This window comes from Trachypithecus francoisi, unplaced genomic scaffold, assembly GCF_009764315.1.
Source record: "Trachypithecus francoisi isolate TF-2019V2 unplaced genomic scaffold, Tfra_2.0 Lachesis_group10, whole genome shotgun sequence".
Taxonomy (NCBI): Eukaryota; Metazoa; Chordata; class Mammalia; order Primates; family Cercopithecidae; genus Trachypithecus; species Trachypithecus francoisi.
Genome location: NW_022681455.1, coordinates 69,660,886 through 69,674,783, shown reverse-complemented (window position 1 = coordinate 69,674,783; position 13,898 = coordinate 69,660,886). Strand labels below are relative to the sequence as shown.

Here is a 13,898-nt window from a genome sequence, read left to right as displayed (position 1 = left end):
ATCATTTAGATTTCTAAAGACTGATTAGAAGAGTACGGAAGATTTTATATATCAGCACAGTATAAAGTAGTATAACTTCTGCGAGGCCTCTGTAGACTTAAGAGAAATCAGTGATTTTTTTAAAGGAATGCAGGAGCAAAAAGAATATGTAAACATCAGTCTCTACAGACATAAACTTAATTCAGAATAGAATATATATGTAAGTAGTAAAGTAATTTATTAGGTCTAATTGAGTCTGACACATAGAATGGCCAAAAGAGTAAAATTCCATCTTCCACAAGGGAACTAATAGTATATTTTGGAGATCTGGGGTGTCAGTAAATGAACCAGCATGTATGCATGGAGCATCTTTTATGTGACAGGCAGTGTTCTGGGTGCTGGTGATATAATAGTGAGATAGACAGAAACCCTTGCCTTTAAAGAATTGGGGGTCAGGGAGGAGACAAGCAATAAACAGATCCTCCTCCAAGCAGAGGAGGAGTGATGTATTCTGTTAAGTCTTTAGAAAGATCACTGTGGGCCAGGTGCTGTGGCTCATGCCTGTAATCCCAGCATTTTGGGAGGCTGAGGTTGGGCAGATCACTTGAGGTCAGGAGTATGAGACCAGCCTGGCCAACATAGCGAAACCCCGTCTCTACTAAAAATGCAAAAACAATTAGCCAGGTATGGTGGTGCAAGTCTGTAATCCCAGCTACTCAGGAGGCTGAGGCAGCAAAATCGCTTGAACTCTGGAAGCTGAGGTTGCAGTGAGCTGAGATCGCACCACTGCACTCCAGCCTGGGCAATAGACTGAGGCTCCATCTCAAACAAAAAGAAAGAAAGAAAGAAAGAAAGAAAGAAAGAAAGATAGATAACTTTGGCTACTATGTAGCACAGAGACCTTGGGGATTTAGGAATTAAGTTAAAGCAACTAGTTAAGAGGCAACCCTCAAGCTCAAAGAAGAGGAAGGGAAATGATAAAAAGATCAGGTTACTTCTTATTCCAAATACTCCTTCTCTTTTATGATAGTATTTTAGACTCTCTACAGTATCCTCCACCATCTCGGATCACAGACACGATTGTGCCCATATCACAGATGAAGATTTGGAGACCCAGAAGTGTGAGATGACTTACAGAATTAATTAGTGGCAAAACTGCAAGCAAAGCACTAATCTCCTACTTCTAGTCCTTTTAAATGAATGGTCAGTGTCTTACTTCTAAGAAAACTGAAAAGACTTGGTAGTTCTTTCAGCTTCTGCTCACCCCGAAGCTCCTCTGTGGAAGGCTTATAAGGAAAATTATTTACTTACTCAATTAAGCAAGCATTTATGGAGGGTCTACTAGACATGAGGCACCTTGTTAGGCACTTAATATTTAGAAATAAGTAGAAATTTCACTGTATGGATGCTTGCTCTCATGTGGGAGAGACAGACCAAGCAGCCCATGATGACAGTACAATGGGGGAAGCACCCTTATGATGACACTGGTAGAGTGCCATGGAACCTGAAACAAGGGGTACTTAACTCATCCTGGCAGAGGGAAGGGAACTGTTTGGAAATATGCCCAAGAGGAAGTGATCTTTGAACTGTACTTTGAAGAAACATTAGGAGTTTAATAGCAAGGGTGCAAGATGTGGGGAGAATCCAAGAAAACAGCATGAGCAAACCCATGGTGGTGAGACACAGGGTGGAGCAGTACAGTAAGGGTGGGGCTTAGAGTGCATATTAGAGGGGAGTAGTTACATAGGAGTCTATGCCCTGAGGGTCTTGTGTGAACTCTTCCAAGGAATCTGGAATCTAACCTACACTACTGTATCCATTTTCCCAAGTCTTAACCATTCCTCAGTCCACTTGAATCATATTTATGACCCTTAGCACCCCACTGAAGCTGCAGCAGCAAAGGCCACCAGTGACCTCCTTCATAAGAAATCCAATGAAATCTTACCTAACTTTTCTAGTTCTTTCTGCAGCACTGGAAACTGCTGGCCATAACCTTTTTTCCATATGCATCTTCCTTTACTTTCATGAAAATAAGATCCCCTGGATTTTCCCTTGGCCTTTGGGTTGCTGTCAAGCTTTTCCCAGGTTCTTCCATTGGTTCTTACTTTTTCATCCACTGCTTGGTGTTGGTGTTCCTCAGTCTCTGGCCTCCACTATGCCCTCATTCACTCTATACATTCTTTGGACTATCTCATTTTTTCTACTCATTGCTTTAATTACCACAAAACTGACAGAGGCTTTCAAAGCTAAATATCTGGTTAGATATTTAGATTAAACTCCAGATTTGTAAATGAATCCATTCCTTCAAAAATATTTTATTGAGTGTTCTCTATGTGCCAGAAATAGTTCTGGTTGCTGATCCAACATGGTTGGAAATAGACTGTGCCTCGTTCACTGCTATGCTCCCACCACTTACAATCTCCACCCGAATGACTCACAAACATCTAAAACCCAACATATTCAAATCTGAACCCATTATATTCACCAGAATATGTGCCCTTCACTCTTTGTCCCATATATTAGTGAACGGAACTTCCATTCCTCAAATCAACCAAGTCAGAATCATCTTCCTCATACCACATGTCAGACTGGTGAAAACAATCTGCAAATTTTATCTCCTTAACATTTCTTTGGTTAAACTCCTCCTTCTCATCTCCACAGTTACTGCCTTAGTTCCTTAGGAAATCATCTCTCATCTTTCTAGTATGATCCACAGCATATAGTAGATAGTCAACAGACATTCACAGAATAAGTGTATGAATAAATGAACACAACAATGAATGGAAAACTCACACAATTGCTATCATCTCCTTATAGGCCATATTGACTCCATTTTGCACTCCGATTTATTTACTGAACTAATGAAAGGCAGATCTTTCCAAAATTTATATCTGATTATGTCATTCCCCTGATTTTCACCATTCAATGCCCACTACTGCCTACAGGATAAATACCAGATTCTATGGTCAGCATCTGAAGCTATCCAAGAGATTGGTTACTTGCCTTTTGCTCTATCTTCTTTTCTTGTGGCTTTCTTCACCCTGAAAATACTTAACAGCACCTAGAATTACTGTGCTGATTCACAACCCCATATCTTTACTCAAGCTGTTTTCTCTGTCAAGATTGTTCATTCCCTCCTGCTGTGCCCACCTGAAAATTAACTACTCATTTGTGGAAACTCAGCTTACACCTCACTTCCCCTTTGAAGCCTGTGCTGACATTTCTGCCCAGGCTTCACTTCGTAACCTCTCTTTCTAAGCACACCAATAACATTGTTTCACACTTGTTCACAGGCTTGTAGTAGTCCTTTGCTGGAGTCTTTTCCTTCCTCCAGAGTGGAGGCCTTTGCCTTGTTAATTTGGGAATTAGCACATATTACACACTCCAATACTTGTAGATGGATAAATAGATGAAGGAGTAGGTGATGAGAGTCATGGAAATATTTTAGGCAAGGGGATGATATGATAAGATTTGCATTTTACGAACAATACTATGATGTTAGAGCAGAGAGAAAGCTGAGAACAGAAGCCAGACGATCAGGCAGGAGAATATTACAAACCATCCAATAGAGAGTTAAGAAACAGAATGGAATAGAAGTAGTAAAGAAGAAAAGGGAATGTATTTGAAAAATACCTATAAAGTAAACAAACAGTATTTAATGACCATTTGCCTGACCAGAGGGAGTAACTATGAGAAAAAGGAGGACTTCAGAGCTCCTAGCGTGGGTGACTTCCTCTTGTCTCCTTGTTTAATATCTATAAATTTGCACCCATAGCATTAAGTCTGACAAAGATACATTAGGCAAAGTGATCAATTACATGTATCTACAACACCGTTTCCCATGTAATTTCGCAGAACCACATTTGCTGCATCAGTGCAAATTTATATACGAAGCCCCATCCTGTGTTCCTCTACTACCCTCATTATTCTTCAAAATTTTCCCTAAACAAGGAAGAATTAAAAAGGGACAAACAACATTCGAGGCAATGAGTCACCTCATGTTTGAACAGCACACTAGTAAAATGAAGAAAAGTTGAAGACAGGAAATATGGCTGTCAGGTAAATCATAAAGAACGGTAAGGGCAAGGATCTCCTAATCCCCACTAATTTAAAAAGTTTAAGGGAAAGTATTTGAAGTAGGTCATCCCTTGCCCTGTCCAGTCATCCTATCAATAGGCTAGGATATGTACTCTTGAAAAGACATTTTATACCCCTAAAATACCATTATAATAATTATTTTTGCATAAATAATAGAAATTTACCTCAAGCATAACTTTAAACATGCTTTTCTTGTTTCTTGGCAGTGAAAACACTGGTCGACCAAGTAAATTCATCCCTGAAGTACCTCATTAATCACAGTGCACTTGTTCTTGGCAAGAACCTTAATATGCTACAAAAACTGTTATTAAAGTAAGATTTGGGGATTCCCAGACTGACAAGGAATTAGTTAATTACACCTCTCTTGAAATTATTTTCTTGGGGTCTAGTTAAACTTACAGCATAAAGCAACTTCGATAAATGAACGTAATGCATAAAGTCTGGCTATTCTAAAGCTCATTTAAAATCACAAGCAGCAACTGCCAAAGATGGCCTCTTTCCCCAGGGTCTGCTTAGTTGTGCACAATCCTCCCAGAAGATGATACTATCCATTCCCTCTTTGTGCTAATGTGGATCTAGCACCCCTATCTAATTGCTGAGGCATTACAGTTTCAGACTCCAAAATATATAATGCAAAACTTCACATTACATCTATTAAGTACATAATTTATTTCCTATCTACCACTAAAGATACTGCTAGACTGATAAAGCTTGGTGGATAGAGAAGTATACAACCTTGAACCTTTGGAAAAATCATTTATCAATGTTTTAAAATTCTGTAAGCCCATACAAACCTGTTAACACCAACATATGGAAAAGAAAATGTTGCATTGCAAGTTCTCATTCATGTTCAAGAACAAGTTAGGAGATGCAAAGTATGTGCACCAACCAAGGCTTTCTTTAACTCTCTCTGAATATACAATGCATAATATACCAAAAATGAAAGTCTAGAAATGGTATCATACTTAAAATTCAAAGCCATACATATTTTAAGCATACAGTTGTAAAGAAAAAATCATAATGTATACAGTACATATTTGCTACCAAATTGAGCATCGTAATTGCTAAATTATTTCAGTATATTCTGACAGGTCAAAATAATTTACCAGGCTTATTAAGTAATATGTTTAATTATATATCAGTTCAGAGGAGATTAATATGAAAAGTGTCAGTAGCATTTCTCTATCATTATCCTAACCACATTTAAATAAATGTGAATCTTACATAAAAGTTATACTTTTTGATGTAATACTGATGCAACACAACTGTTCTCCTTGTGTGCATTGTAAAACGGAAAGTTGGCTGGAATATTCTGCCTAATGCTACATGTTCACATCAATCAGAAACTGTAAAATTTTCCAGATACCAGAGACCCACAGATTGTAGACTCCACCAATTTCCTGACTCCTATGTGGTCGAATTCCAGGTTCACCTAGTTACAAAACCAGCCCTTCTTCCACGTTATTTCAAAACACGTTTCTGGTGTTGATGCTAATTCTACACCCCCGGAGAGAGTTATGTATGGATGACACAACTTATCTCTAAAGAAACCTAGTCCGTGTGCTCAAAACTTATTTTACTAGGAAACAAGGAATGTATCAGCGAGTATCTGCAACTTTCTCTACTGGTCTTCTAAGGTTGATGTCTTTATATTTCATCTTAACAAAAAAGAAGCAGAAATAATGATACTAAAAAGAGAGGAAGCAAAAGGAGAAGAGGAAGAAAAAAAGAATTAGAGATGAAGTAACATTATAAAAACAACCTTAAAATGCCCAGATAAACGTGACTCTAATAGGAGACTGAATGAATGGACTTTGTGGGAAAAACAGTAGTAAACTTTAAAGCCACTGAAAGGTTTTAAATGCCTAAGGGAAAAATAAACATTTGCTTCCAATCATTTTCTCATTAAGCATTCTCTGCTAGATGGAGAAGGCTTACTTAAAACACACACACACACACACACACACACACACACACTTTGACTCCGCGCCACAAATGGGGACTTAATCCACTGCCTGATTTCTGTCCGAGGTGACCCATTTGCGCTTCTGCTATCGCACCTCTGCCCGCGTTCCTGCGCCCCAGGTTCCCAGCTGCCTCCCTGCCCGCTGCAGCGCGGGAGCCTTGCTTCGCCTGGCCTGCTAGCCTCCTCTAGACCTTGGCCACCTTCTCCGTGGCAGGAAGGGCTACATGCACTGACAGATTTTCCGTTGGTGGTGACTGGGTGGTGGCGAGGCGTGTTTCCGGGCGCACTTAAAACCTAGCAGCTCTCTCCACCAAGTAGCAGCTTCCCCTATTCCGCCCCTAGGACTGAGGACCTAGCCCTCGGCGCCCCCTCACTCCTCCTGGTCCTACCCAGCCATCACCTCCTAACCTCCCCAATGTACTCTCAAGCCTCACACGGGCGCCTGTCCTCCCTTTGCATTCCCTAGCTCCCGGGCGCCCCGTTCGGTTGAAGTTTACGTATCTTGGGACCTAATTGCTCCCAATTATCCGCGCAGCCTAAGTCCCGCGTCTGCCTGGCTCCCACACCGGGAGCCTGAAGCTACCGGGCAGTTCATTGGGTGTCCTCGGGGAAATGGTTCAAGCTGTGGAGATGGGAGAAGTAGGACTGGGGGAAGGGAGAGGCTCCAGAAGGAAGACCACGAACACGTGCGAAGAAATAAAAGCCACCACGTGTGCACGCGCGCGGGGCCCAAGGGCGCGGAGCACGCCCCAGGGGCCAGGGACAGTGGTCCCCTGGAGCGGGCATAGCAGGGGGCGCGGGTACTCACACGAAAGCGTGGTAGATGAACGCCCAGCCGCGGGGTCTCTCCAGCACGTTGTACAGGTAGTTCTGCACCCGCCGGTACTTGACGTTGCGCCGGCAGCTCTGGCTACTCGTGTAAGAGAGCGGCTTCCCCAGCAGGCTCATCCGGGCCCCCTGCTTGCCCCGGCGGCTCTCCCTCAGGCCACCGCCGCCGCCACCGAGCGTGGCCGCGCGGGTGCCCAGCAGTAGCAGGCCGTCGCCCCTGGCGGCTGCCGAGTTCAGCAGCACCCTGCCCCGGCCCGACTCCACATCCTTCATGCCGCTGCCCAAGCGCCCCCCGCCCGCCGCCGCCGCCGCTGCGCCGCTCTTCACCCAGAGCCCGGCGGCGCCGCCCTCCTCTCCTCCCGCGTGGTGGCGGGGCATGGCATCACCACGGGCACCGCGAGGGGGCCGCCAGCGCCTGCGGCGGGGGCAGCGGCCTCATGTGCGCCGGCGGGTTTCAAAGAGGAAGCCGGCGGCCGACGGGGCGCCCGCCAGCCAGAGACCTCTGAGCCGGGGGCGGGGAAGCAGGCAGCCAGCAAACCGCCCGGGCTTCGGGGCGGGAAAGGAGGGGCTGCAGAGGAGGCCGAGGAGTCCCGATTTCTAACAGCCTTTAGCTTCGAATTCTAAATCCGGACCTGTTTGGGGCGTCACTTTGAGAGGGTTTCTCTTTCTCCCTCATTCCCGCGAGTACCACTCCCTCCTTCCCAAAGTGCCCCCGGGGACGGAGTGGGGGAGTGCGGGGCGCTCCGAGGCGCGCTCCCACGCGCGCACACCCAGCCCCAGGCTTCCCCTTTCTTCCCTCTCTCCTCTCCCCCCACGCCTTGCAGTGAACCGACTCCAGAAGCCCCTCTCCGAGGCGCGAGTTTGGTTTGGTTGTGGCAGGGGCTTTGCAGCTGTCCGGAAGGTGAAGTCAGCCTTGTGTCCTGAGGAGAAACTGGAGACGCAGGTCGCTGTGCTCTCCCGCTGCTACGTCGCTGCGCCGGATCCTGCCATCCTTCCGCAAGGGGTGAGAGCGGGAACAGCCCTGCCCTGCCCTCCAGGTATTAGCTAGCCTGGAGGCTGGAGCGCAAGGTAACGCTCCGGGCAGTGGCACTCGGGTCCCCGCACACGGGCGAGTCCTCCGCAGTTCAGTGGACAGACTCGAAGGACGCGGCTGCCGAATCCGCGAGGCAAGGACCAGGCATCTTCCCGGGTCTCACTCCAGCCTGCGGACTGTGACTTTCCATCCCAGTATCAGACAACAAGCCCGCGAGTAACTGAACATCCTTTCCAGTCCATGGGTGGGGTGTGGAAAGGGCGTAAAACTCCAAAGTGGCTCCTCCGCTGTGAGCGAGCTGCCCCGGGGCTCTGCCTGACTGCGGCGCGAAGCCTGGGAGAACAAACCCGGTTCCCTCCGTCAAGAAATTTCCATTTAAGTCCAAGAAAGTCCTATGATTGAGAAGTTCGGCAGCGGCAGCGAGGACCCCAGTGTCTGGTAAAGAAAACTTGAGGTTGGGGTGTCCCGGACGCCGGCTTTTTGGGGTTCCGACCCCACCCACCTTATGTTATAACTTACAAGCTTAGAGACCTGTTGCAAGGAACAACTGACTGGGTCTTCCACCACCTCTGGCACCCGGGTGGTCCAAAGCCCAGGCACCCTTGGCGGAGAGAGAGGCCACGGTGCCACTGGCCGCCGCCTCTGGCCTTCAGAAACAGTATATTACAAAGAAAAAGCAGTTTAAACCTCACATTCAGCATGGGGAAAACTGAAGGATGCCAGGCTCGGGGACTTCTTCCAACAGAGTGGCTCTTCCCCGAATATGAACGAAAACAATCATCAAATTAAACTGAAGGGAAAACTAAGCTTCCACCACAAAGACACAGCAGATAGTTGCAAGGTGGATTCCTTCGGGCCTCTTCCTTTCCTAAGGCTAAAAAAATGCTAAGGCAAAAGTCTTCTTGCAGCCGTCTCCGCCCCTCCGAGATAAATACTTTCCCAATTCCCCTCCACCCTGTACACACACCCACGCCCGCAGCAGCTGATTTTTGTCTCCTGCAGTAACTCGATTTAAATGCTTTGCTTTTACTCTTTATTATCACTATTATTTGTGTGAAGCCCTCTTGCCTGCTCCTGGTTACCAGCAGGAGCAAGCCCTCCCTCCTTTCCCCCAAGCCTCTGGGCAGCAGAAGCTAGCTGGGAGCTCTCTGCAGCTGGCGGCGACGCCACGTGACTGTGAGCCGATCACCAGCACCCAGAGTCACTCTAGCTTTCCCCTAATACACTTCACACCCACGCACTGTGGAGGTGCGAGAGAGGTTGCTCCGTGCGGTGCTATTCGAGGCAGATGCAGAGAGCGCCCTGGAGTAAGCTCTCCAATCCTAGAGCTGCGCGGGACCCTGACTGAAGGCGGAGGGGGCGGGAGGGGGGTGCTATTGCTATATTTAGACTCCCTATGGAGTTTCTGTGCAGGGACTTTCAGGGTGAAAGATCTAGAGACTTAAAATGACTCGTGTGCCCGCTTTAAACGTCAAAATCTTGGCCTTTCTGCAAGCAGTAAAATGAAAACCACTTCCTCTTAACTTAGCTGTTTTCCTTGTTGCAGACTTCTACTTTCTCTGGGTAGGTAAAGTCACTTCCATTTCTCTGGCGCCGCTGGGCCCCGCGTACAGGCAAGAAGTCTCAGGAAGGCAGGACACAGGGACACGTTTCCCTGGAAGACAGCCAGCTGCTTAATTTCCGAGTGATGCTTTTCTGCGGGTGCAGCAATAATTCTAGTGAAACTGTGTTATTGATTAAGCAAATGCCATTTAAGCTTAATGAAGAGAAGAAAAAAGAAAAGAAGAAGAAGAAAAGAAAGAAGAAGAAGAAGAAGAAGAAAAGAAGAGAAGAAGAAGAAGAAGAAGAAGAAGAAGAAGAAGAAGGAAGAAGAAGAAGAAGAAGAATAAGAAGAAGAAGAAGAAGAAGAAGAAAGAAGAAGAAGAAGAAGGAAGAAGAAGAAGAAGAAGAAGAAGAAGAAGAGAGAAGAAAAGAAAGAAGAAGAAGAAGAAGAAAAAGAAAAGAAGAAGAAGAAGAGGAGGAGGAGGAGGAGGAGGAGGAAGAGGAAGAGAAGAGAAGAAGAAGAAGAAGAAGAAGAAGAAGAAGAAGAAGAAGAAGAAGAAGAAGAAGAGAAGAAGAAAGAAAGAACCGGTTTCTGGTAGCGGTTTTGAGCTGCTGGGAAGGACCTTTCACTTATGTCTTCTAGAGTAACCGCCATTTGGATACACAGCCCAGGAAAAGAGGACCCGCTCAAGTTTTCGCGGGTAGTATGTGAGAGTTACTAGGAATCCAACAACCTGGCTTCCTAGTTCACTGTTCCTTCCACCCATCAATCTGCATCTCCAGCAAAGGATGGATAAAAGAGCACACGGTTCTGGGGTTTTGTATCAATCTCTCTGACTGCAACAACTGAGAAAGACTGGCTTAGCTCTAACCATCCTACCCTTGAATGCCCAGGAAGAAAAAGCCAAGTGAGGCTGTGCCAGCCTCTCCTATGAGTCTCTGTTTGCACCTTGCTTTATTTGCTACCTGCTAACTTCCCTCAAAAGACGGGAATTAACTTTGGAGAAAATAAAGTGTTTGTGATTAAGCTTTGTTGTTGTTCCTTTGAATACACATGTTGCTAGGAAACTGCCTTTTATTAGTTCATTTTGCTGAAATATTAAAATTCAAATATAAGAAAAGAAGATAGGTATACTGAGCAGTGAGTAAAACAACAGTGTATAGTCTATGCATTATAATTACATTAGAGCAGTATGAAGAGGTAGAGGTAAAGGCAAATGTTAACTGCTAGTGTAAAGTATATGAGTTGATTGGCCCTCCCCATCTTTTGAGATGTGTTTGCTTTTACTCATTCATTCTCTTAAGATGCTTGCCTGAAATTTATGACCTTGGAAACATTTTCTGAAGTCTACATGGATATGGTTTCAAGTGAACATAGTTTCTAGAGATATTTTATTTCAATGTGTTTCTTTTTCCTTTTTGGAGATGGGGTCTTGCTGTGTTGCCCAGGCTTGTCTCAAACCCCTGAACTCAAGCAATTCTTCCCCCTCAGCCTCTCAAAGTGCTGGGATTACAGGCGTGAGCTCCTGGCCTCAGTGTATTTTCTATTCCATTGTATTATCCTTCTGAAAGGTACTCTGAAATAATAATATTTAAAATTCTATACATGAGCTAGAGATGCACAAAAAAAGGCTTTCAATGCCCATAAGAGGCCCAGAATAACTGGATCTGGACCAGTTTCACAAAGCGCCAATGACCCATTACTCTGCCACTTTCCTTCTTCTTCATGCTTACCCATTTTCTCATTTGCCCCAATCTCCTACTACAAGATATACTCCTACCAGGTCATGTTCATGATTCTGATCAACTAGTGAGTGATACAAGTGCCACTCTTTAGTGATATGGATGCATTTTGATCCAGTGCGAAATTCCTGGGCTAATCAGAGAGGGAATGATAAATAGAATTCTTAAACCCTATAATAAAAAGGAAATGCCTGTGACATGAGTCTGCTTGGGAAAATAATGAAGCGGCAAATATAAAACTAAAAAAGTAGAAAATAACAAACAAAAAGAACATGCACTAATGGAGAAATGGAAATTCATGATTGGCTGCTGTTTAATGATGTGCACAGGGCTCAGCAATTTGCCTTGTAAGCGTAGAGGTAGAACTGAAGTCTGCAGACTCCTGAATATAAGTCCCTTTAAGATACACCACCTTTCTCCTTAGCTTTTATTTCCTTCCAGTCAGGCTGTAACCAAACCAATAAGCATAGCAACTATATTGCATTTCATAGATATCATAACCATTGGTTCAGTAAACATATTTATCTCCTACTATTATTTTAAATGTATCAGCATAATATACCATTTGTTTTGATCAGTCATCAACAATTCTTATCTCTAAGAGATATGATACAAGTTTTTCACGCTGTTTCTTTAACAAGCAGAAATTAATCAGAGAATCCAGGACAACATCAGAGATCCTATGAGCCTCACCAGACCGCATGAGAGTGATAACACAGTAAGAGTCCCAGACCTACCTCACACAGCAAATGGGACATTGTTCCTCAGAACAGCCTTTGCCTCAGGGATGCAGAAAGGAGGCAGGTGTGAGTGTGGCTGTAAGGAAAGGCTGGTAGAGAAATAGTGCAGAAAGGGCTCAACAAGTTCTCACCATTTTTATTCCAGCAGCTAACAAAATTAACGTTTCTAGGAATTACTGAAATATTGTGCTGACCACAATTGTTGAAGCAAAATAATAGCAAATACTTATCATGTGTTTTGTATGTGTTAGGCACTGTGGTTTACAGTAATTATTTCAGGCCAGGTGTGGTAGCTCATGCCTGTAATCCCAGCACTTTGGGAGGCCGAAGTGGGAGGATCACTTGAGATCAGAAGTTCAAGACCAGCCTGGCCAACACAGTGAAACCCCATCTCTACTAAAAAATACAAAAATTAGCTGGGCGTGGTGGCAGGTGCCTGTAATCTCAGCTACTCAGGAGGCTGAGGCATGAGAATCGCTTGAACCTGGGAGGTAGAAGTTGTAGTGAGCCAAGATGATGCCACTGTACTCTAGCCTGGGTAACAGAGTATGAGACTCTGTCTCCAAAAAAAAAAAAAAAAAAATTCACTTAATTGTGACAATAGTTTTATAAGTAAGCACTACAATCACATCCAATTTATAGGCGGAGAAACTGAAGTGTAGACAAGTTAATTTTTTTAAAACTAAAAAGTAGCTGAGGCAGGGCAAAAACATAATCATAACTAGATTTTTAACTACTAATCTATATCAGCTTTTGAATAAAAAATACTTAGCCTATTATTTTGTATTAATAATCTTAATGGTTTTTTGTTACAAATGAAAAGCACTGGAAAGTTTCTATTGGTTATCCTGGAGGAGGATTTGAGATTTTATTCCAACCACAAAAATAGCTTCAATATTTCTGTTCACTTTTCCTGTGGAAGTAGGAGTTCCCCTGCATAGGTACTTTTCTGTGTTGAAATTTAAAAAATAGTCCCAAGTCTCAGAGTATCAATTTCTTGAAACTGTATTTACATTTTCATCTTTTTCTTAATGCTATTCTCAGCTTTATTTATAAAACCCTGTTAATTCTATTTGGCCATACCTGATTTCATTTTTTCCCAACATGTTAATATGTCAGCACTACTCTCTATCTTTTAGCCAACTATTTAAACATGTCTTTCTTGGAATAATCTGAATAGAGTCATTTGAACCTTTTGAGATCCATATATTTAGAAACTATGTGAAGAGGTTGCCACGGAAAGCAAACATCTCTTTTAAGCTAGTGTACCTGAAAATTCTGTTACTAGTCTGTGCCCCCTAGTGGTACTGACATTTTACCATTGTTTTTAAAAAGGAAATTAAGAAAGCTTCTTTTATGAAGTTCTCAAAACTTATTAATCTCTTCAACAAGTAATCTTCAACTATTAGGTGCCAGCTACCTGGAGTGGTGCAAAGATGAAAGACAGTCCTGATTCTTGTTATGTTCATAGACTAGTGGGGGAGGTGGATAAATGAGCAAGTAATTGTAACATGGTGATGAGTTCACAGAGGTTTGCACAGAATGTTACAGAAACTGCAGAGGTTCCTAAAGAATGTAATAGCTGAGCTAAATCTTGAGGAATAACTAGACTTTGGTGAAGACATGAGGGATAACTCAAAGAGAAAACATTTGAGAAGATGTGACAGAGTCTTGCTCTGTCATGCCAGCTGGAGTGCAGGCATACTCTCAGCTCACTGCAACCTCCACCTCCCAGGTTCAAGTGATTCTCCTGCCTCAGCCCCCCTGAGTAGCTGGGACTACAGGCACACGCCACCATGCCCAGCTCATTTTTGTATTTTTATTGGAAACAGGGTTTCACTAGTTGACCAGCCTGGTGTTGAACTCCTCACCTCAAATAATCCACCCACCTTGGCCTCCCAAAGTGTTGGAATTACTGGTGTGAGCTACCACGCCCAGCCAAAGAAGATGTGAAATTTTGAGAGCTGAT

At 44.0% G+C, this 13,898-nt stretch overlaps 1 protein-coding gene across 2 annotated transcripts in view; it reads right to left on the bottom strand.

The window, feature by feature from the left end:
- The window catches only part of KCNQ5 (potassium voltage-gated channel subfamily Q member 5), a 591,803-nt gene extending 583,640 nt beyond the window's left edge, over positions 1–8,163 (bottom strand). For both annotated transcript variants that reach the window (XM_033217657.1, XM_033217658.1), the window contains exon 1: positions 6,852–8,163. In XM_033217657.1, coding sequence (XP_033073548.1) covers positions 6,852–7,249 — 398 coding nt within the window. In that variant the 5' untranslated portion in view covers positions 7,250–8,163. The remainder of the gene's footprint in view (positions 1–6,851) is intronic.
- Positions 8,164–13,898: the final 5,735 nt, after the last annotated feature.